The sequence below is a fragment of the Carya illinoinensis genome, chromosome 2 (assembly GCF_018687715.1).
Source record: "Carya illinoinensis cultivar Pawnee chromosome 2, C.illinoinensisPawnee_v1, whole genome shotgun sequence".
Lineage (NCBI taxonomy): Eukaryota > Viridiplantae > Streptophyta > Magnoliopsida > Fagales > Juglandaceae > Carya > Carya illinoinensis.
Window position 1 is genome coordinate 27,851,528 of NC_056753.1, and position 21,594 is coordinate 27,873,121.

At 36.6% G+C, this 21,594-nt stretch overlaps 2 protein-coding genes across 2 annotated transcripts; both read right to left on the reverse strand.

Annotated features, from left to right (window-relative positions):
- Nucleotides 1-1,294: 1,294 nt before the first annotated feature.
- LOC122300632 (auxin-responsive protein IAA13-like) lies at nucleotides 1,295-4,601 on the reverse strand. Its single transcript, XM_043111432.1, has 5 exons — nucleotides 3,882-4,601; nucleotides 2,807-3,120; nucleotides 2,265-2,382; nucleotides 1,891-1,952; nucleotides 1,295-1,786 (listed from the first exon to the last, which is right to left on the reverse strand). The coding sequence occupies exons 1-5, from the start codon at nucleotides 4,508-4,510 to the stop codon at nucleotides 1,737-1,739; spliced, it is 1,173 nt and encodes a 390-aa protein (XP_042967366.1). The 5' UTR covers nucleotides 4,511-4,601; the 3' UTR covers nucleotides 1,295-1,736.
- A 12,408-nt stretch (nucleotides 4,602-17,009) lies between these two features.
- LOC122294915 lies at nucleotides 17,010-19,661 on the reverse strand. Its single transcript, XM_043103908.1, has one exon. It carries the CDS (start codon nucleotides 19,361-19,363, stop codon nucleotides 17,594-17,596), a length of 1,770 nt encoding a protein of 589 aa, XP_042959842.1. The 5' UTR covers nucleotides 19,364-19,661; the 3' UTR covers nucleotides 17,010-17,593.
- Between the last annotated feature and the right edge of the window lie 1,933 nt (nucleotides 19,662-21,594).

Here is a 21,594-nt window from a genome sequence, read left to right on the forward strand (position 1 = left end):
GCCATAGAAACAAAATAAAAGCTTTACAGCTATTGGGGGAAACCCTTAAGGCCCAGTTGCTGTCTTTTTGCAAGACATGGAATGGAAACCAGCAAGAATGTACGGGAAACAGATGAAAGCTGAAAGAGGCCCTCATGTCTCCCTTCAACTCATGAGAACTTTGGTACCCAGTAGAATACAGTTGTCTCTCCAATCAATTAAAAGAATGTAATTATTTAAAGAAAAAGTAGCATCTCATTTCATCAATAGGCTGTCGTCTGGAGTCAAAATTTTCATGATTGCATAATCTTAAGAACCAAGACTGCCATCTCTCTCTCTCTATCTCTCTCTCTTCATATCAGTATTTCATAAACCTTACCAAAGTGATAGCAGATAGCATCGGACCTTTATCCAAAAACGAAAGAGAACAAAAATAATAAAGAAAGGAAAACCACAAACTAAAAACAAAAAAAGAAAAAGAAACGGAATATAAGTTATGACTTTTTGAATGTTTTTCACTATCAAACTTACTGGAATTAAAGAGTCTTCAACTCTAACTAAGGGGTAGAAGGTTTAATTTCCACGTTTCCTTTACATTCCAAGTAAAGATTGAAGATTTGTTGGTTGGTGGTCGGCTATTATCTTATACGTGAGAGAGAGAGAGAGAGAGAGAGAGAGAGAGAGAGAGAGAGAGAGAGAGAGAGAGAGAGAGAGATCCTAGGCCTTCCTTTGAAGTAAACAAAAAACACAAGTGAAATGTTGAGAACGAGGTCGAGCAAAAAGGCTGAGGATAGCATGTCATTGATTTTGTTGTCTTATATGAGTAACCTTACTGAATTTCAGATCTACACAATCAAAATGAAAACGAATCCTAATTCTAATTGCTCAGCCAGCTCACCACCTTGTAATTTAAATCAATCTAGAAATATACAGTCAGACATAATTATGGTGTACAGAGCCATCATCCTATACATTGATTATGCTTTGTATTATCATTGCTAATAAAATTATGGCAATTAAGCTGAGACTGTTCATTCTTGTAAGTTGTAATGTACGAGTTAGACAGCAGCAGCTATGATGCCATGAATGCAAAACTCAGCACCATCACAGCTGATGAACAGTCCTAGATGTGGTAGCCTTTTTATCTTTTGGTAATATTTCAATGTCTGTACGTGAAGAAGTGTAAAACCAGCTATGGCAATGATAATTACAAAACTCTGCTACTTCGAAGGTTTAGCATAATTTGAACAGGTTGATTCAGCCGTGAAGTAATTGAAAAAAATGAAATTCTGTCAAATCAGAACCAAAAGAACACTTCCAAAACACTGCTGGAGCATCACATTTAGAAAACATGGCTAACCAACACAACCACAAAATTTTTAGAAATCTAAAACCACCCAAGTTTTCTTTTCAACTTTGTAAAAACTGAGACCGCTAGATTGCAGCAGACTCAACACTCTAGATATAAGTACTCCCATATTTACAATACTGTGAAGCAGCATTCAGCCAAGTTGGCAGGACTGTATGGTAGCACTATATTAAGAGACTTTAAAAACTAGAATCAAAATTACCTACAAGGACAAAAAAACAGCAACAACCAGAGACTGGTTGAGTATAACAAAAAGGAGCAATATAAAAACCAGTGGAAGAACAATCTCAGCAGGACACTCTGTCTCATGAACTTTTCTACTTTCCTTTGTTTTCAATCTGTGGGTTCTCTTCATGTACTCAATTTGAGAATGATTAGATCAGTGGCATTATATGGGCTTGCTTCTTTGTTTCTCATTCCTTTCTTGAAATCTTGGAGCTGGAAATATATGTGTTAGCTAGAATTGAAAAAGTAGGGGAAACAAAATCAATTCAAATATTTGACCGCCAGACATTAGAATTATAGTTGTAAATTTCAAATACCAAGTCCATTAGCCTCAGAGGTTGTCATGATTCGAAGCCGTCTCACAGAGCCAAGAAACATCCTGAAATTGCAGTACAAAATAACATAAACACTGGGAGCAGCACAAAAAAAGGAGATACGTATATACTTATCGTGGCAAATGGCAATTTAATCTTTTTGGTCCTTCAAGATTGCTACAACTCATGAGTCGTAACTTATGACACCCTCAACCAGACCACCTAGGAATATGGTCCACCAATGGCTAGGACCATTAATATTGGCAAGGCTCACTTCAACTTTATGTATACCCATTTTCCCCTTTCCACAACTCCTATTTTATTTATTAATGTATTTTTTCCGTTTTTAAGTTGTAATGTTAAACGATTGAGCATACCCCCATGGAACATCTCCCACAAGCATCCAGTCTCCATCTTTATCTTCGTAAGTGAGCACAAATTCAGATGAACCATCCAAAAGCTTAGAGGATTTTGTCACCCGTTGCTTCTCTCCACCTGACGCAAGACAAATAATGACCATATGCACTATCAGCGTCAATCAACCTTTCGCTGATCCATACATGCAGAAAAAAATGTGCATTATTAACAGGCAGAAATATTTGCTACTCGTACTGGACCTTTTGTTTCCCCTTTCACTGACCCAACCTCTTATCTGAGTACAAGGTCATTGGGTAAACATTGACTGTCTTAGGCCTACCTCAACTGGGGTATTCAGTTTTGGTCGCATATAATTCAAGTTTCTATTGAAACTTAGGAACAAAAGTGGACAAGACAAGCAGACAGTGGGTCTTACAAAATTTATAGTTGTCCGAGCAAATTTTTTCACTTTATATGTCTATGTGCTTACTTTGAAGATCGTTTTAGAAAATCAATCCAATTTCAACATCCCGGATCAAGACACGAGGGAAAGAGAACTAACCCATGGATTTGACAGTTGTGGTGGACCTAATGAACATGTCTTCCAGCATTTCGGCCAAAGTCGCATAGCAAGAATGAGCATTCAAATCAACCTTTCTTCCTATCGGAACTCCATCCATATTCACCTTCACAAATCCAAGATGACATTTTTCTTTAGCAGTATTTTCAGTATTTGCATAATTTTTTTTTTTTGAAGAATCGTTGGATTCATCTTTCTCTCCAATTTGCTTGTCTTCTTCACCTCTTTGACTCTTTGTCTGATTTACCAAGCTGTTCATCCTGTAAGCCCTTATGGGTGGCCATCCCACAACCTGACTGCTTTCACAAAGCAAATCACAACAAAGGAATGATAAAATTAATGATTAAGGAACAGATTGACGAACAGAAACAAAGATCAGTAATAACCATTTTCTCATAATAACCAGGCAATTGCTTGAACAAAATGGAATGCTTGGAATTTGATAAGAAAAGCACTCATAAGAAAAATAAATTAATAAAAAATAGAAGCCTATTATTCGTAGCATCGTCTACACAGTTGAATAACTTAAGATAAAAAATAAAGAAATGTGATCACTGTAACAAAGTATATACAAGAAACAAAAGTACAAGGGACATGCATTCTAGATAAGAAATATAAGCCCCCTGTCTCACTATAGATTAAAGAAGGCATGGCCCATTAAGAGATTATGAAGGAAACAATATAAACAGACGTAAGACATAGAGCTAATGAGGAAAATTTCAGGCAGATGACACGTAAAGAAACCGTTACACGGAAAAAGTTTTCGCTCTACAACATGAGAAACAACACAAGGATCTTTTAGAGCTGCCGATCAACTTCAAATACAGCTATGACAATTTTTTTTTTTTTTTTTGGGGGGGGGGGGGGGGGGGGGGGGTTGTTTAGATCATGCTTGCAAATTACTTGTGACCCCAGATAAAGATGGTCTAACACATCCGCTCGTCTGACTGACTGCAAGGTCTTTATTTTCTGGAATTGGACCTTTGATGAATTGTCTCTCTCAAGGGGAGATTGAGAGAGACAGAGACAGAAAAAGAACTTTGATGAATTTTCTAACCTGGCACTAGGAGGAGATCCACCTTCTTGTGAAACAGAGTCAGCAGCTCTTTTAGTTCCAGTCACAGCAGTTGCCCTGTCTGCGAACCGAGAAAGAACTGAGGAACCATGAGAGACCACTGAAGGAAAGTCTTTGGCTGTCAAGATTCGACCACGCTCTCCCCATGTACAAGGTTTACCCTTTACAGCAGCAGCAGCACCACCACCTAGGCTCAGACCAAGACCCAGCTCTAGTTCAGCCTCAACCGGGGGGTATGAGGATGCCTCAGAAGACAGGCCCACGAAGTCTTGCTCCACCACCTCCATCTTTGACACAGTAGATTCATTAGTGGAAACCCCAGAAGAACCACCACCACCACCACCTAGTAAACCAAGAGTAACATCCATGAGAGCAAGATATTGAGTCAAATTTCTAGCAGAGTCGAAGAAAAGTTTAAAGAATGAATGCAAAGATTTGGAGTAATGAGGGGGTGAAAGGAGAGTATAGGGCAGCAAAAGGCACGCAAAGAGAGAAGGGAAGGGAGGGGTAGGTTGAAGAGAGGTGGTGGAGGGGGTGATGGTGCTGGGGCCCGGGTGTCCGGTAGTGCGCCTTGCACTCTCACCACCCCAAACCTCAAATTTTCTTGACATGATTCATTTCTCTTTAAGAATCTGATTTTCTATGTTGGTATAGTGCAGAGAAAGATATAGTTTAGGAAAAAAGGCTAATAGTTTTTTAGAGAGGGAGAGGGGGAATACTCACAGTATGGGCATATAAGCATATGCAATTTGGTTCTTGAAATTCCAATTAAACAATATCCGTATCCATTGTTTTTGGCCATCTGTGTGGCATATAGTTCTTTATACAGAGAAGAAATTTGTCGTTAAAAATAGTCTCGATCTGGTATGATAAAGGTTGGAATTGATGAGTATTTCTATTATGATGTTTGCAAATTTTATTTTTTTAGGCCTTTGTATATGATTGCTAATGATGTTAGGAGTTAGGAGTTCTTGGGTCTTTTGACCTGGACATGTGGGGAACTACCGTCCACACTGTATTTTTTTGTGTTTCGAGCACATCAACTATGTATTTACTAGAAAAGCAGGTAAGGCCTTGTCATCAAAAAGAAAATTTAAGACCGTTTCTTTGTAGATTTCTCTTTGAACTGAGCAAATTTCCTCGAGAAAAATGCTGCTTAAGGAAAGTGAAAATGGAAAACGTGATTACGGAAGATAACAAAATCTAATCATTCTGTGGTTAATTTCACAACCATGCCAAAACCCAAGCAATAAGAGGTTGTATCTTACTTTTTTAAAGCTATTTATACATCTTCCTTAACCTAAAGGAGCAAGCATTGCAGACTTAAACAAGATTTGTAGTGATCAGTACCCAAACCCAGATATAGAATACCTATTCATTTAATCTGAGTTTAGGTGTCGCTTAGTATAAAAGAGCATTAGGTTAAAGTCTAAAGGTCGAGTCTTTTTACATGCAAAAGCAATATTATTCTTATAATCTTTACTTCTCAATGCATGCTCCTTTCTCTCTTTCTATGCGCTGTCTACTACTTAGACGACAAACGGCGTCAAAACTTGTTTTAGAAAGTTGAGACCTAAAAAGATCAGATGCAATAATATTGGCAGTGGACATGAGTGGGCCTGCAGCCACTAAAGGTGAGAAATTTTCAAGAGGAAAACATCTTCATTATTAATTATTCACAAAACCGCATTTATCATTCATTACTAATTATTCTTCCTGCAGGGACCACATCGATCTAAACAAGTTTTCTAGTACAGATGCATGCATATATGGTCGGTCTGTTCATTAATTGATTGTTTGGGAAAGAGAGGAAGAGATCAGTATTACTTAATTCAACACAAAAAATTAGCAATATTGGAGATGATCAACTTGGATATATATATAGTTCAATAAAGAGAAAATACAATATTAATGCAGCTTGTAGAATATATATACACACACTATCTAAAAATCTTATGCGGGAAACAAAATATTGTTTTAGACTGCGTTTAAATGTTGAGCTGAGTTGAATTCAATTCTTTATAAATAATAGTGAGTTAAGATGGTGAAGTGAGTTTTGTGGGACACATATAAGATGAGTTTAAATGTGTTTAGATGTTAAAATGAGTTTAGTACTATTTATGAAAAGTTGAAATAGATTGTGTGTCATATATGTAAAGAGGTGTTGAGTTGAAAAAGATTGTGGGTTTCACGTATAAAAAGATTTTGAATTGAGATAAATTTAGTAATTTAAAAATTGTGTATTTAAATATTAAACTCAACTTAAAATTAGACTAAACTGAATTAATTTTAATACATTCCAACAACATACCGAACTAGCATGAGGGTACATGATGTGTTTATTTCTTCTAAAATGGAACTGTCCGATTTGATGAGGCAGTTTTTTCGTAATTAATGATTCATACATAGCGCCTTAATTAAACCATGCCATGGTTTGCTAGACATTATTAATTGGCCGGTCTCATATATTCACACAGTGTTCAGAGGATGTCTTCATAATTCCGATAATTACCTGGATCAGTGGAAACATTCCGTACATATTGCATGCCATTAATTATAATAATATATGAATGCCCAGCCGGGTTATGATCAAGTACGTTGTGGATCAATACAATTAAACTGCACATGCATCTTGTACGTTTTGCAAAGTACATGATCATCTCACTACATGAAGGCTGAAGCTGATATATCGTATGCTTTTTGCGGCGATAAGAAGTGTGACCTATTTCTTGCATTAGAATGTTTTTGCATGCATGCTGGCCCATTGGGGGGAATATGGTTATAAGTCTCTGCTATATATGAACTAATTCTCTCTTCCACTAGTACTTTTTTTTTTTTTTTTTCTCAATAAAAGGGATAGTACGGACGATTAATGTAACAACTTTTTCTGTGCGTTACTATATGAGTTTTTTTTTTTTTATTATTATAGAATGTCTGGTTTGAACTATAGATAATACTCAAATGGTAAGTTCGTCACCATAGTACCTTCAAAGTATCTAACTGATTCAAAACTCATCTCATGATCCAAAAGTCAAATTTTACTATCACAAGTACTGATTTTAACTTATGTCTTGACTTAAACTCCTGACTTCGAAACCATATATTCTTACTAGACTACCACCTTGGTGGTCCTCCACTACTACTTCATTCGCAATATATACATATATATATATATATATATAAGAGAATATATACTTCAATTACGTACATGCAGATCGATCACAACATTATTAATATTCCAACGATCGAGAAATATCACTTTATTGACTAATTATTGCAGGTTGCACTACAAATTAAGAATCTGATCTACATCTTTTATATATGGATGATATATCTCAAAGTACGTACTACAATATTTCTCCCACAATAGCAATCACACGCATACATGATATACATATATAATGGAATCTTTTCAGATCAAGATAACGTTTTAACTTTAGAATTAACTATACATATATTGTTTTGGCTTATTATTAAGTTCTAAAAGATGTTCGATTGTTGTGTTGATATGTATTGATATCACATCATGCAGTACTACTTTCTGTACGGCGATCGATGCCTCTTCACGCGCAAGCATATATACTTTGCGACGTACCCTACGTGTTCGATCCTAGTCATGATCCTAATTGTCATCACTATTTTTATTTTTTATTTTTTAGCAAAAGCTTGAATATTCAAGCTGTATTGTTTATCATAAATTGTCTATATATGTGGACTACGTACTAAAATGAATTCCAGATTGTGTTTGCCAAACTCTTTCTTGATAAGTGAATATTGTTTATATAAAGGATCCAACTTAAGCTTTGATATTATATCATTCCATAATTTATATTATTATGTATATTTCATAAAGTATTTTTGTGAGGGAAATGTTTTAGCCATAAAATTATTTTATAAAATTAAATTTACAAATTAATTTAATGTGATATGTCACATTATAAAATTATATTTATTATAAAATATTAAATCTAACTGACCTTATGAAATTACATTAATTTATAAATTTATTTTTATATAATTTTTTTTATATACGTAACAGTTAATAAGTCCTCAATCCTAATTACCAGCTAAATGATAAAAAAGAGACCTGTTGTATTGTTGGGCTGTTATTGGGATTTTCATTTGTGGATTGGTATAGGTCTTGGGCCCATAAGGGTATGGGTCAACCCATTTACAGATTAATGAAATTTAGATTAATGAAGAGATCAAATGACAATTGGCCCGTTAAGTTGAGTTTCTTAAGCCTTGTTTGTGTAGGATTGTATTCTAAGATATTTTTAGATATTTTATTTTTAGGTATTTTATTCTTAAATATCATTTAAATGTAAAATAATTTTTAATTTTAAATCTTTATTTTTTCATCTGATAAACGTAAAACTCAATACAACTTTTTCAAATAAAAAAAAAACACAACATTTTTAAATTTCAAAATAAAAATTATATTAAAAAATTATATTCAAATACTTTTTTAATTTTTATAATATTTTTATTCAATTTTTTTTTTCTTCCAAAACTCAATAAAATATTTTACCTCAAATCATTTTATTAGTATTCAAAAACTATAATTACCATTTACAAAATATTGTGGGATATTCTAGACGTCCAAACCATCGCTTAGTCTATTGAAAATTCAAAATATAAGGAATACATGGTAGTAGTAGTACTACTAGTATATATATATCCTCTATGCACAGACTAATAATTTCAAACATACATGCGTTTAACATAAAAGAGTACTTCTATATGCAAGCACACGGCGCACCAATATGCGGACAAAAGATGACATGGCAAGTTAAAATAAGGAAAAAAAAAAGATGGAAAACAAGAAAAAGAGGGAAATACGAAAGTTGCTTCCTTCAGAAGCTTTCATCGTTTCATTCATCCTGTCTAGTTCCTGCGAGAGCTTCCCCGACCACCCACGTACATTTTCCGGTGAATCTTCTCCACCATTTTCAGTGTGGCGACCAACCCTCTCATAAGTTAATTTTATTTTTATCTACCTCTCACTTTCTCTATTTTGATCCTCAAGTGGTCTCTGTTTCGGTCCATTTTATACCATTAGAATACATGGTAGTCTCAGAAGGAGAATCTCATGTAGCATTCGAGTTTCACATGTAAAAATGTGTTTCCCGAAAAGGTATTTTTAGTTTTCTTGTTTATTTGAAAATAAGCATGTAACTCTTCACCATTTTTTTTACTCTTGTTTAACAAGGTGGTGTTTTCCTTTACCTTACAAAGTGTTATTTATTTTTGTTGCCCAGATGACTAACACAAGAGGGGGGGTGAATTGAGTTGTATTAAAAAAAATAACAATTATAAATCAAATATATAATATAAAATATAAACAAAATATGAAATAACAATAAATATAAAGAGTAAGGGTAAGAGAGAAGCAAACTCAGTATGTTAACGAGGTTCAGCCCCACTGCCTACGTCCTCGCCTCAAGCTACCCCTTGAGGATTCCCAAATTCACTATTCAACCTCCTTCAGGTGGAGATAGAAACCTATTACACCTTTGAACAACACCGCTATAAAGGATCCGTGTAGAACACCCTCTACACTTGCAATCACCTTACACGTGGTGATTCAACTATTCCCCGTGTAGAATACTTTCTACACACACAAGGGTTATACACACCCTTTTTCTGATACAAAAGCTGATAGTGGGTAGGTTATCAGAAAACACTTCTCAACGAGTGAAATAAGAACAATACAGCGCAAGCTATATCTCTCAAAATGAACAAGGATTAAGGCTCAATGTTTAGAGAAGAGAGAATGAAAGCTTTGAATGAATGTTGTATGCTCTTGGTGTTGTAAATGTGAAGCTCTCAAATGATCTATTTATAGGCATATGAGACTTCATATTCAAATTTAAAAAGATTCACATGTCAAAGACAACATCATTCACTTTTTCAAAAAATTCAAATAAAAGGTTCTTCTTTTTCAATTGTCAAAGACAACATCATTCACTTTTTCAAAGAATTCAAATAAAAGGTTCTTCTTTCTCAATTGTCAAAGACAACATCATTCACTTTTTCAAAAAAATCAAACCTAATCTTTTACTTTTGGCATATGACAAAATGAGCACACTTTCATTTTCAAAAAATTCAAACCTAATCTTTTACTTTTTGTATAAGTCTAAAAAAGCATCAATCACTTTTGAAAATATTCAAATAAAACATGCACATGTGAAAGATGACAATCAATCATCTTTAATATTTTCAAAGTTCAACCCTTTAATCAAGGCATGCACATGCAAAAGATGACAATCAATCATCTTTCAAAATTTTCAAATTTAATTTTCAAAAATATTCATGCACATGTGGAAAATGTATTTTAATGCTTTATGATAAAATATTAATTTTGAGCATTAATCCTAATTTCGAATTTTGAAGAGATTTACAACATTACTCTATAATTTTAATGTGAACTTGTTCCCTTCTTGCGCATGCTTGTTTCCTTGATGTGCTTGACTCCATTGTGTAGACAACTTGAGCTTGAGACTTCTTTATTCTTTGAATTCATTTGTTATCATCAAAATCCATGTGTAGATTTATAATCACATGAAACTTGAAACCTTGAGTTCAACAATTTTGGTTTACAACCAGACATAGTATACATAGCTGCTGATCGAGGAAACCAGCAGAAGAAGGGGGGGTTGAGGCTGCATTAGTTGGTTTCCTGAAAACAGGGGAGATTGAGGCCAGAGTGAGGGTTGGAGGCTTGTTGGAATAGAAGGTAATTTTTCCTAACTTGGGATTTCAGGGTGAGACGGTTGGGAGGGCCTTGGAGGCCGCTATAAAGGAGTGGGGGTTGACACGCGTTGTGACATGCACAGTTGATAATGCATCATCCAACGATACCGCATTGAGATATCTTAAGACCTTTCTTAGAGAGGCAAATAAGACAATCTTGGGTGGTCAGTATTTGCATGTAAGGTGTGCGGCACATATTCTTAATCTTATTGTCGGTGACGGTATGAAAAATCTTGATGACTCTATTGCTCAGGTCAGGACTGTTGTGAAATGGGTGAGATCTTCTCCTGCTAGATTGGAGAAATTCAAGGTTACTGCGCGGTCTGCGGGAATAACATCAAAGAAGGGGCTTTGTACTGATTTGGCTATGCGATGGAACTCAACATTTTTTATGTTAGAGGCAGCCCAGGAGTATAAGTTGGCATTTGCCTTATTGGGTGAGGAAGACATCCAATATGTAAAATATTTTGAAGATCAACCAGGATTGGGGAAGCCGATGACTTAGGACTGGGATGTTGTATCCACTTTCGTAGATTTTTTAAGGCTTTTCTACGAGATTACGACGATTTTATCTGGTTCTTTGTATCCTACATCTCATCATTTCTGTCAACAAATATGTAAGGTAAAAGAAGAATTAGATGAGATTATTGAAAGCGGTCACACTAGATTGCGGGAGATGGCATTATTGATGAGGCGAAGTACGACAAATATTGGGGGGGAAATTTCGATATGGCTAATATGTTATTATATGTAGCTGTTGCCATTGACCCCCGGTTTAAGATGGATGGCATGGTATATGGATTGGGTATTGCCTATGGGTAAGTATGGGCGGAGCATATTGCATCAAGGGTTAGGGAAACCCTTGATAGATTATTTGATGAGTTTACCATCTTGCGGGGTGATAATATTACGGCACCTACTGCTATCCCCCCACCAGTTCCAGATGCTAGGGGTGAGAAAAAACGTAGAATGGACTGGGGTGATAGGATGGAAGGGAACCCATTCACGAGGAGTACTACAGAGGCTAAGTCAGAGATAGACAGATACTTTGGTCTAGATCTTGAACCATATGTACGAGACTTTGATATCCTGACTTGGTGGAAGATACATGCCCCCAAGTATCCCGTCCTTGCACAAATAGCCCGCAGTATTTTGGTCATCCCTATTAGTACCGTAGTATTGGAGTTGGCCTTTAGCACTGGAGGGCGCGTATTGGATCCATTTCAGAGCTCATTAGATCCTAACACTGTTGAGTCTTTGATTTGCACCTCAAATTGGATCACAGGGAGTTCAATTCATGTTTCAGATGTTATTGATTATGATCATGTCAACGCCGACGATGAGGGTGATGGTGCACTTAGATCTGGTAATTACCTATGAATTCAATTATATTATTTTTATTTATTTATTTAAAATTAATTTATGTTAATTTCTGCTTTTAATTGTTGTAGTGATACCTGCATTACCTGGTGCTGGGACGACGTCTACAGCTACATCCTCCGCTACAGTATGAATTCTTTTATATTAGACTCTACACCCACCATTACTTATGGTTTGCAGAATTGATCCCTTACTTTATAAGTTAAAACTTTATATTGATAATTTTAATTCGTTTTATTTTTAATTTATTATTATTGCAGGATTTATGATCTTCAATTTATCTGCCCATATCTCAACACAATGGAATGTCTCAATAAACTCACCGCCACCAAAAATTGATCAAATTTCCGAATGTTATGATTATGTTAATTTATAATTAGTTGTAATGTTAATTATTAATGGTACAATTTGTAGTATTTATTATTTTTATGTCTTTGTAATTTTGTAATTGTTTATTAGTTGACATGATTTTGTAATTTCTATCATTGTAATTTTGTAATAGCTTAGTGCATGCCTTAGTTACTTAATAATTAATAGGCTAATAGTATAAGACTATAAGGTTGATTGTTGAAGTTTTTGAACTTGGAATTTAGTAATTAATATTTGTATTTGTATTCTTATTTTTGTTAAAAAAAAAATTTTAATATAGAAATATAGTTGTAGTTAAATTTTTCGTCTATAAACAAATTTGGATTGTGTTTCTGGGTTATTTTGAGCCCAAAAAACTTATTTGGGCTCAAAATACCCCAAAATATTTCAATGGGCCAAGGGCCCATCACCAAAGCCGAGGCCAGACAGGGGGAGGGGCTCCCCCGCACCCCCATTACCAGACGGGGTACCCCGCCCCATCGATGCGGGGGCCGGGGAAAAAAAAGCCCCCCCCCCCCCAACCGCATGGGCGGGGGCGAGGGCGAGGGGTGGGTAGCACCCCTAGTATTACACTGCCCAAGTTAGCAGATTTCAGGTTGTTGATGACTACATTAATAACCACCATATCTTTTATACTTTTTTTTTTTTTTATATATGTGAACTTCTATAGTGTAGCTTTTATTTAATATAGATTTATATATATATATATATAGAGCATTTGTTATGGTATGTCTCTTTATGTATTTATTTAATTTTTTTTAGATATGTTAACTTGTAATACGAAGTCTGGATTTTTTATAATGCTTTGGTCTGTATACATTCAACTTAATTGGTTTGTTGATGCCAACTTAAAGTTGGACAAGTAGGTGTCGTGTGCATGAGTTGTTAACTTGCCCAGATAAGCAGTACCTGCCATTTTGCTAGTTAATTCGGTGTACATGTTCCATGGGAGTTACTAGATCAACTTTACCTAAAGATATGACCAATTCCAACTTTACCTATGAATTTAATTTATTAAAATAGGCTATGTATAATAGAAGGCACATTTCGGCCTGATCAAATTTGAAAACTGAGCAATTTAATCTTTGAAGAGTTAATCACATTTCAGCAAAATAACTAAGCAATACAGATTTAACAATAAAGATTCAGCAAAATCTGGGCATCTGATCCATACCACAAAATGTTTCAACAATACAGATTCAGCAAACTAAGCACATTTTGGCTTCAGATGGTTCAATTTATTTCAAGATATGTGCACCTGAACAGTATCACAGACTTTTCAGCAATACAAATTCAGCAAAATAAGCACATTTCGGCTTCACACGGTTCACTTTATTTCAAGATCCGGGCACTTGAATAGTACCACATAGACTTTTCAAGCACCTGAATTTATCAACTACACTATCTTCACAACACTATCATACTTTCCAAATAGACAAACTAAATGAGCTGCAATGAACATTTTGCTGAAAAACACAATCAGCAGTTTCATCAGAATGATATGTCAGTTGCCTACTTGTTCTAATAATTTCTTACACATTTCCATAACTACTAGTCTAAAGCACAAATTCACAAGTTCAAGCTTTATACAAAATATTTGACAATCAGTGAGTATTCACTGTGATCGTGAGAAGTACAAATAAAGTAATATACAAATGATAAGATAGAGCTTTATATTTCTGCATTGACGCTGGACTCCCAAGTCCCTCTTGACAATTTCGCCATCTCTTTTTTGAACCTCTTCCATCCAATTTCGAACCTCTTCTATCCAACTTCAAACCTCTTCCTCTCTTCTTCGAACCGTTTCCTCTCTTCTTCGCAACTCTTTGGCAATTTGTTGAAACTCTGCCTTAGTTTTCTAAAGTTCTTCCTCCTTCCTTAAGGAGTTAATTTCTATTTTAACAAGCTCTTTTTCTCTTTCATAGCCGCTACCAATATCTGTCTATTTGAAATAGTTGCAGTGTGGTAACCCCTGTATAAACAAACCAACGAAAGGCATAGTAAATTAACTTGTAATTTTGACTCAAACCCAAACAAAGCAAGTGCTTCTGATGATATTTTTTTTTTTACCTGAGAATTGTACTTTGAACACCCAAAAAATGATCGACCTGGATTTCTTGGCGTATTTGATGTTCTGAGCGAGGCGGGTGACCCACAAGTGCACATTGGATTGTTTCTCAAAGTATGAGTAACAAGTGAAGAAGAAGAATCTTCACTCGATACCTTTTCTCCAAACAACATTTTCCCAAAATAGGCAATGGAGTATATTGTTGCTATGAAAAAGAAGTTTTTCTCATTTTTAGTTTATGCTCGGGTTAAGAAGTATTTTTTTTTTTAAAAGAGAGGTGGAGCAACTTAGTTACCATTAGGGGAGTGTTTGTGGAAAACAGATAAATCATATTAGTGTCAGGTGTTAGGGCAATAAGAGCCTTAATGTCATGAACACAGACAGAAACACAAGGATTAATTTCTTATCCATAAATGATAGACCCAGCCCAATCAATGAACAAAACTGCACAAGTTGAAACTGCACAAGCACAAATTCGAGCTAAATGTTTATGTAGTGTAAAACAAAATATAAAAGCAGTTTCAACATATTTTATAAAGAAAAATGGGGCACATCAGCTAACTGTTCCATGAAAGCATGCATATATGCAGATCCATTGTAATGCAGTCAGGTTTGCGGTTGCCTTTATTGTTGCAGATAAAAGGGGCTAGCTAGTAGTTACCTAGCTACTTTTTTAATAAAAAGTGTACGATATCACTTATATGTTCTAGAACTATACAAATCATTTTAATCATTTTACAATTCCTGAGAAGCTAGGTTCACTTGCAGATTTAAATTAGCTATTAGCTATTTAAAAAAATATATATACTTTAATTAGCTAAAAAGATCACTTTCTATGAGTTTTCTAACTGTACAAATGATATTATAATATGAGTGGTGGAAGTTTAAGGTTGGATTTTGAATGATCAACTTCATAGTTCCTTTAGAACTTGGTGTTTGAATGAGGAATCAATCTCTTGTTAGTTAATATATTCTACTTTATTACATTCTAGTCTCCTATGTAATTATTGCTTTCCTAAGTCTCTTTCATATGTCATTTTAACCATATGAAAGAGATTGTTTCTGTCTCTCATGTATTTCTTTCCTTCGAACTTTTTCACACATCATTTTTTGTAGATGTTCCATCTGATACCAACACCACAGGGGAGCTTTTACGTGTTGAATGACATTTTTCGCTTGAATTATTCATGAGTGTTAAGACAATTCAGTAATTTGACAGAGAACTCTATGTTAATTTTTTTTAAATGTTTGAATTGAACATCGAAAGTTAAAACCAGATTTTGTTTTAAGGTTTGATTTATATTATAATATGATCAACTTGATAAATGGCTTGTTAGATTTTTATGGTTTCAGTTTAGGAGACCTTCAGTTCAAACCTCTTCAACAAATTAATCTAAACACACAAATCAACTCTATTTTTACAAATAAAATAAGTTCAAATTTTCGAACCTATTCCTTCCACTTTCTCGGCAACCAAACAGGACATCAAAACGCAATGCTTTCTGTGTGTCAACATTAAAACACTATACATAACTTAATCTTTGTACAGAAATGAAAACTATTAATTTCCAAACAGAAACCCTAGCAAAAAAATGTTCAGTGTGAAACCAAAATTATACATTTTTGAACAAAAACCCTAAAAAAAATTCTGAATACAGATTAGGGGCTTCTACTTTATTCATCTTATTAAAATATAGACCAAATAACCAAAAGCACCATTGAGGGAGAGACAAACCTGTTAGGCTCGATTTAGGGTTTCCAAACTCAGATCTACGTCGTAGAACCAGGAACAACATCGATGATATTGAAAACAAAAAACCGCAATATATCAATAGATAAAATAACTAAAAGCAAGAGAGAGAGAGAGAGAGAGAGAGAGAGAGAGAGAGAGAGAGAGAGAGAGAGAGAGAGAGGGAGAGACCTTTCAATCTTGATTTAGGGTTTTCACCATCTCTACAAATCTACGCCGTAGAGTCCAAGAAATACAACCATTTTTAGTCAAGATTAAGCTGCGGAGTTACAACATCATACGGGGGAGAGATTGATATATGAGAAGAGTTTCATACGGGGGGAGGGGAAAGCTGAATGAAGGGGAAGGAAAGCTGAACGGGGGAGGGCAAAAGCAAATGAAAGAATTTCACATCAAACAAAATCTGTCAGATGGAATCCCAAGAAGATATTTGCTTTTGCTTTTGCCGCTTAACATAAAATGTCCCATTTCATTTATTAATCCACGTTAGCAGTTTGGTGCGTAATTCGTCCCCTCGTACCTGCATTAAGACTTTTCTAATATAAAAAGAGAACTACTACATATATAAAGAGAATACTTATAATCTAATAAATTGATGTGGCTTCACGTGATGCGTTAAATCTTTTTTATATTAAAAATAACTTTATAATCTAACATATTACATCAGGTTATATTAATTTATGAATTTACTTTTATATAATTCTTTTATAACTAAAATATTTCTCATATAAAAATGCATTATAACGTACAAGTAAGATCAAATGACAAAGAATTAAGTAATATCAAAAGGAAAAGAGAAAAGCTGGTCTGTCCGGGTGCAATGCAAATAGACGCATTGCAAAACCCAAACACCCACAACACATTATTTAATATCTTTAATTACGAAAATTTACTAGAATATCGATCAACAATACCCTACGAGGAAAAGTGTGCACTTCCTTAGAACTTTGTGTTTTTGGGTATCTCTCTTTATGGACTTCCAAGTAGTAAATGACAGAGACTTTAGTAACAATGACAGATACAGCTAATAAAAGAAGAGCAATAGGGCAGATTGCATGACGGCCTGACCTATCGTTCTAAAAGAAAATCAAAAAACAAAAGAAAGAAATTAAGAATGGCCTAACCGATCATGGACATGATCTCAACACTTTCTAACTTTCAATACCCTATCCTGCGCCGCCCATGCATGCTCGATCATAAACTTTCCAATTCCATTCCATGCATTTGTTCTAGCTATGTACGTGAGTACATCATGCATGAATCAAAATCCAGACCCTCAATCTAGTCCTACGTTGATTTTGCGTGCTCCCATGATCAGCATGCAGGCAAAAGCAAATATCTTCGTTCGTTAATTGATCGAGAGTCATCCGTTCAGATAAAGCATACATCGTCGGCCGAGGAATTCCGGCGGATGCGCTCGCTGGCATTACCTTTCTTCCTCGACCCGACCGTCGACCCACCCGTCGGCTGATCTCCACCGCAAACGATCTGACATTGACACCCGCATATGTTGCTGAAGCACGAGAACAATCCATTGCCGCTGTCGGTGTTACGCCGCGGGTGTCGATTACTGGACCTTATGCTCGAGAACTCAACACCCCGGTCGCACACCGGCGGGAGCTCCGTCCGCCACCTTTCCAGCTTCGACTGTAGCCCCTCCACGCTCTCATCCATACTGGGCGCCCCGCCAATGATCGAGCTCCCTTCCTCGTCCAGTCGTTGCACCTTCGCCATCTCCGCCGCAACCTCCGACGGAGAAGGACCCAGTTCAGACTCCGTCAAGAAAGCCTTCGTCGACCTGCGTGGGGTGGTGGCGTATTCCCTCATCGTCGACCTTCGCGGCGTTGCGTACTCCAATAGCCCGTTGAACTTGTGGAAGGATTTCGCCCGCATGGGCGTAGCGGTAGCACTAGCGCGGGGGTGGACCGGGGTCGCAAGTGGATGCTTTGGAGTCACACGTGTATGACTGGGAGTCATACGTGGGTGCATGGGAGTTGTGGCTTTTCTCGGGGCCCCGAAATCCAAGTCGAAGCCAGCTTTCTCAAGAGTGCTCAGTCTCACCTTGGGTTTCTCCACGTCCGACTCAGACCAGTTGTCGATTTCTTTAACGGGGTTTGCGTTTAATACCACCCGTTTCGGCGTCGGATAAACCTCTGCAGCTACTTCCGGCGAACTGTGCACAGAACTCGATCTGCCATTACTAGCCTTTTCCCGGCCTTTCTTAGGTGTTGGATCCCATCCAACTTCCGAGCCGCTGATTACCGAACTTGGTCTCCCGTAAGGTTTTGCGGTTTTACCTATGTTTGGAGCTTCCATGCCATAAACTTCGGAGACACTAATGATGGAGCTGTACTCTATTTTGTTCTTGTTCTTCCTACCCCTTCCGACTTCCGAGCCGCTGATCAACGAACTTGCTCTGGACCATATTTTCTTTTTCATTGGACCCACTTCAGAGCCGTTGACCATGGAGCTCGAATTTAGATTGGATTTCTGTTGGACAGCCCGAAATTCTGACGTCCGGAGATCTGATGCGATCATGGAGCTGGTGTCACTCTTGGTGCGCCTTATCGAAGGCTTCGAAACACCCGTCTGAAGAGAACCGCCTTGAAGATGGGAGTCCTCCTCGCCCATCAGATGGCGATATCCCACGGCCCCCGAGGAATTGAGCTGAGAGTACAACGGCATGCTCCGCATGGAACTGTTGAGAATTCCCACGCCGATATTCAGAATCCCCTGTGGCCGACCCGATGGCCTCCGGACCTGCAGAGCCACGAACCTCATTCCGACCTTTACCTGGTTGTTGTTTTCGTTGTGCGACCTGCCGGGAAGGTTCGGGATGAGATTACCGACGAGGACACGGACGGTGCCCACGTGGACGTCTCGGAACCAGTGGAGGGCGTAAATCTCAATCATGACTGCGGAGGTGTCGGAGTGGAGAAACTCGTCGTCGACGCGGAAGACGAACTTGTCGTTCCAGGTGGGGTTGTTATCGCCCTGAGAGTCCACCCGGGTCGAAAGTTTCCGGTCCGGATGGACCCACGCCACAGCGTACGTCCGCATGGAACGCGATACATTTGCGAGGTCTTGTGCCGATATGAGATTGAGTTCCAGGAGCTGGAACGGTGCTAAAATGGTTGACATAATATATGAGTGTTATATATATATATATATACGTACGGACTGTTGAAAAGGATCTCAGAGAAACAAATCAATTGTTCTTTGTTGGGCAGGGAATATGAAAGTAGAAAAGGTGTTGGTGGTGCCGTGAACAGCGGAGTCCACTCGATCGCCGGCGTCCGATCGAGAGGAAGACGACGACGTCGGCGAGGGAGGGATATTTGATGGGCATGAAATTAAGTCAGGCCGGAGAGAATGTGCATGGCATTTTGAGAGCTGGGAAAATAGCGAGCGAGAGAGAGAGAGAGGGGGGGGAGGCCGATCAATAAGGGTAGCTAAGCGTTGAGAATCATTTAGGGGACAGCAGAAAGAACGGAGTTTCGTTGGTTACCATTGAGCAGAAAGTTTATTTTGTTTTTAACTGTTTCGTTATCCAGATTGGTCGTTAGTCAATTTCCCAACTGCATTATGATTTGCATTTAAGGTTGCTTAATTTAGAATTAGGAAGAGGGTCATGATCATGATCAAGTTAAGGTCTAATCATCTTATTAATCTTCTTTTCTTTTCTTTTCTTTTTTTAAATAAAAACATGTTTGGTAACATATATGAGAGAATGTGGCTGATTATATAGATCATCATCTGGTTTTGTTTGGCAAGCATACAAATTTTTTTGCCTATTTTTACGAAAAATAATAATTGGTTAATATAAAGTTTTTACTGCAAGAAAAAAGTTTATTTGTAACTTGTTATAATATTCTACAAAAATGATCATTTTCTATCAAAATTTAATCAATTTTCACTCCAAAACTCATTCTTGTCTCAAATAATTCATCATAATAATTTATACTTGGGATCTACAATCTTTTTCAACTCAACACATCTTTATACGTGGAACTCACAAACTTTTCAATTTTTCATAAATAGTAATATTAAATTCATCTTAACATCCAAATACATTTAAACTCGTTTTAAATAAGCCCCACAACTCACTCTACTTACTTAATTCACTATTATTTATAAAGAGTTCAAATCAGCTCAACCTCCAGACGCAAATATTTTATACGATTCATGAACTGCTAGAAATTTCGTTTGTAAGTTAGTGTTTAAAGTCTTATCTAAGTGAATGAATTGATCAGTGTGTTATAATATCACAACAATTTATGATCTACTTTTGTAACTTAAAAACGTCACAGTCAAAGCTTTACCAAATTGGGAGCAAATTAGAAACTTCTAGCATATAAATGTGAATGAGGCTTCGGTTGTACACCTCATAGATTGGTTGATTAAATCCATCGAATACCTACCTAGCTTGCTGCTTATCATTAATCTGATCGATCTGGCTCCATAATAGTGCGTAGAAGAGGCCAGCTGCAGGGTCAAAGACTTGGTTTATCTTGTTCTAGTTGCTCAATCCTGTGGGCTAATTATAGATAGTATACCCTAATTAATTATTAGAAAATACTTTAGTCATAAAGAGATTACACATAAGTAAACTTACAAACTGATATGGTTTCATGTGGTACATCAGATTATAAAGTTATATTTATTACAAAGTAGATCTAATGGATTCCATGAAGTCACATCAGTTTGTGAGTTTATTTTGTATAATCTCTTTGTGTTTGTACCAATTCACTTAATTATTAGAACCACCCCCCCCCCCAAAAAAAACCAAAAAACACCTAGGGAGCTGGCTGGCTGGCTAATTGTAATTGCAAATTTGCAATTTCTGCTAATATCTTTGTTGTTGGTACTTTTGCTTCGGCCTAGCTACCATCAGCTTGGGCCAAGAGATTTCACCTTCATGCTTGAGCAAAAGTGCCTCAGGAAGATGAAATGATGAATGAAACCTTGTCATGGGGAGGCTAGTAAGAGGAGTCCAGATCCTTTCTCTTCTTCTTTTCTTTTTGGTGAGTAATCCGGAGCAAGATTTTGAGCCTACTGCATCATTGGGGATGTGAAAATTGACCGAAAAATCAGATTTCTGAGCAGACCAGAGTCGCAGGCATATATTGTGTTTCCAATGCCAACATCTATAAGGGCCACTAAAATGTTAAGCCATCATATCAATTGCAGGAGCATGTGAATTAATTGGATGGTCGGAAAACTTAAAACTGACATCTTCAAAATAACTGATAATGCTCGTATCATGCTCCTCTTTTTTCTTTCCTAATAAGATTTTTCTCCAGTCCAAGGGAGGAGACCTTCAAGTTCAAGGAGCAGTGGAATAATATTCTTACTTATTCTGGCAGATCCTG

Bases quoted from the DNA above. Each gene is read 5' to 3' on its own strand.
- LOC122300632 (XM_043111432.1), bottom strand. From the start codon at position 4,510: ATGTCAAGAAAATTTGAGGTTTGGGGTGGTGAGAGTGCAAGGCGCACT. The intron at 2,383-2,806 runs GTTAGTTCTCTT...GTCTTGCGTCAG, and splicing joins CACAACTGTCAAATCCATGG to GTGGAGAGAAGCAACGGGTG. The intron at 1,953-2,264 runs GTATGCTCAATC...CTGCAATTTCAG, and splicing joins GTGGGAGATGTTCCATGGGG to GATGTTTCTTGGCTCTGTGA.
- LOC122294915 (XM_043103908.1), bottom strand. From the start codon at position 19,363: ATGTCAACCATTTTAGCACCGTTCCAGCTCCTGGAACTCAATCTCATA.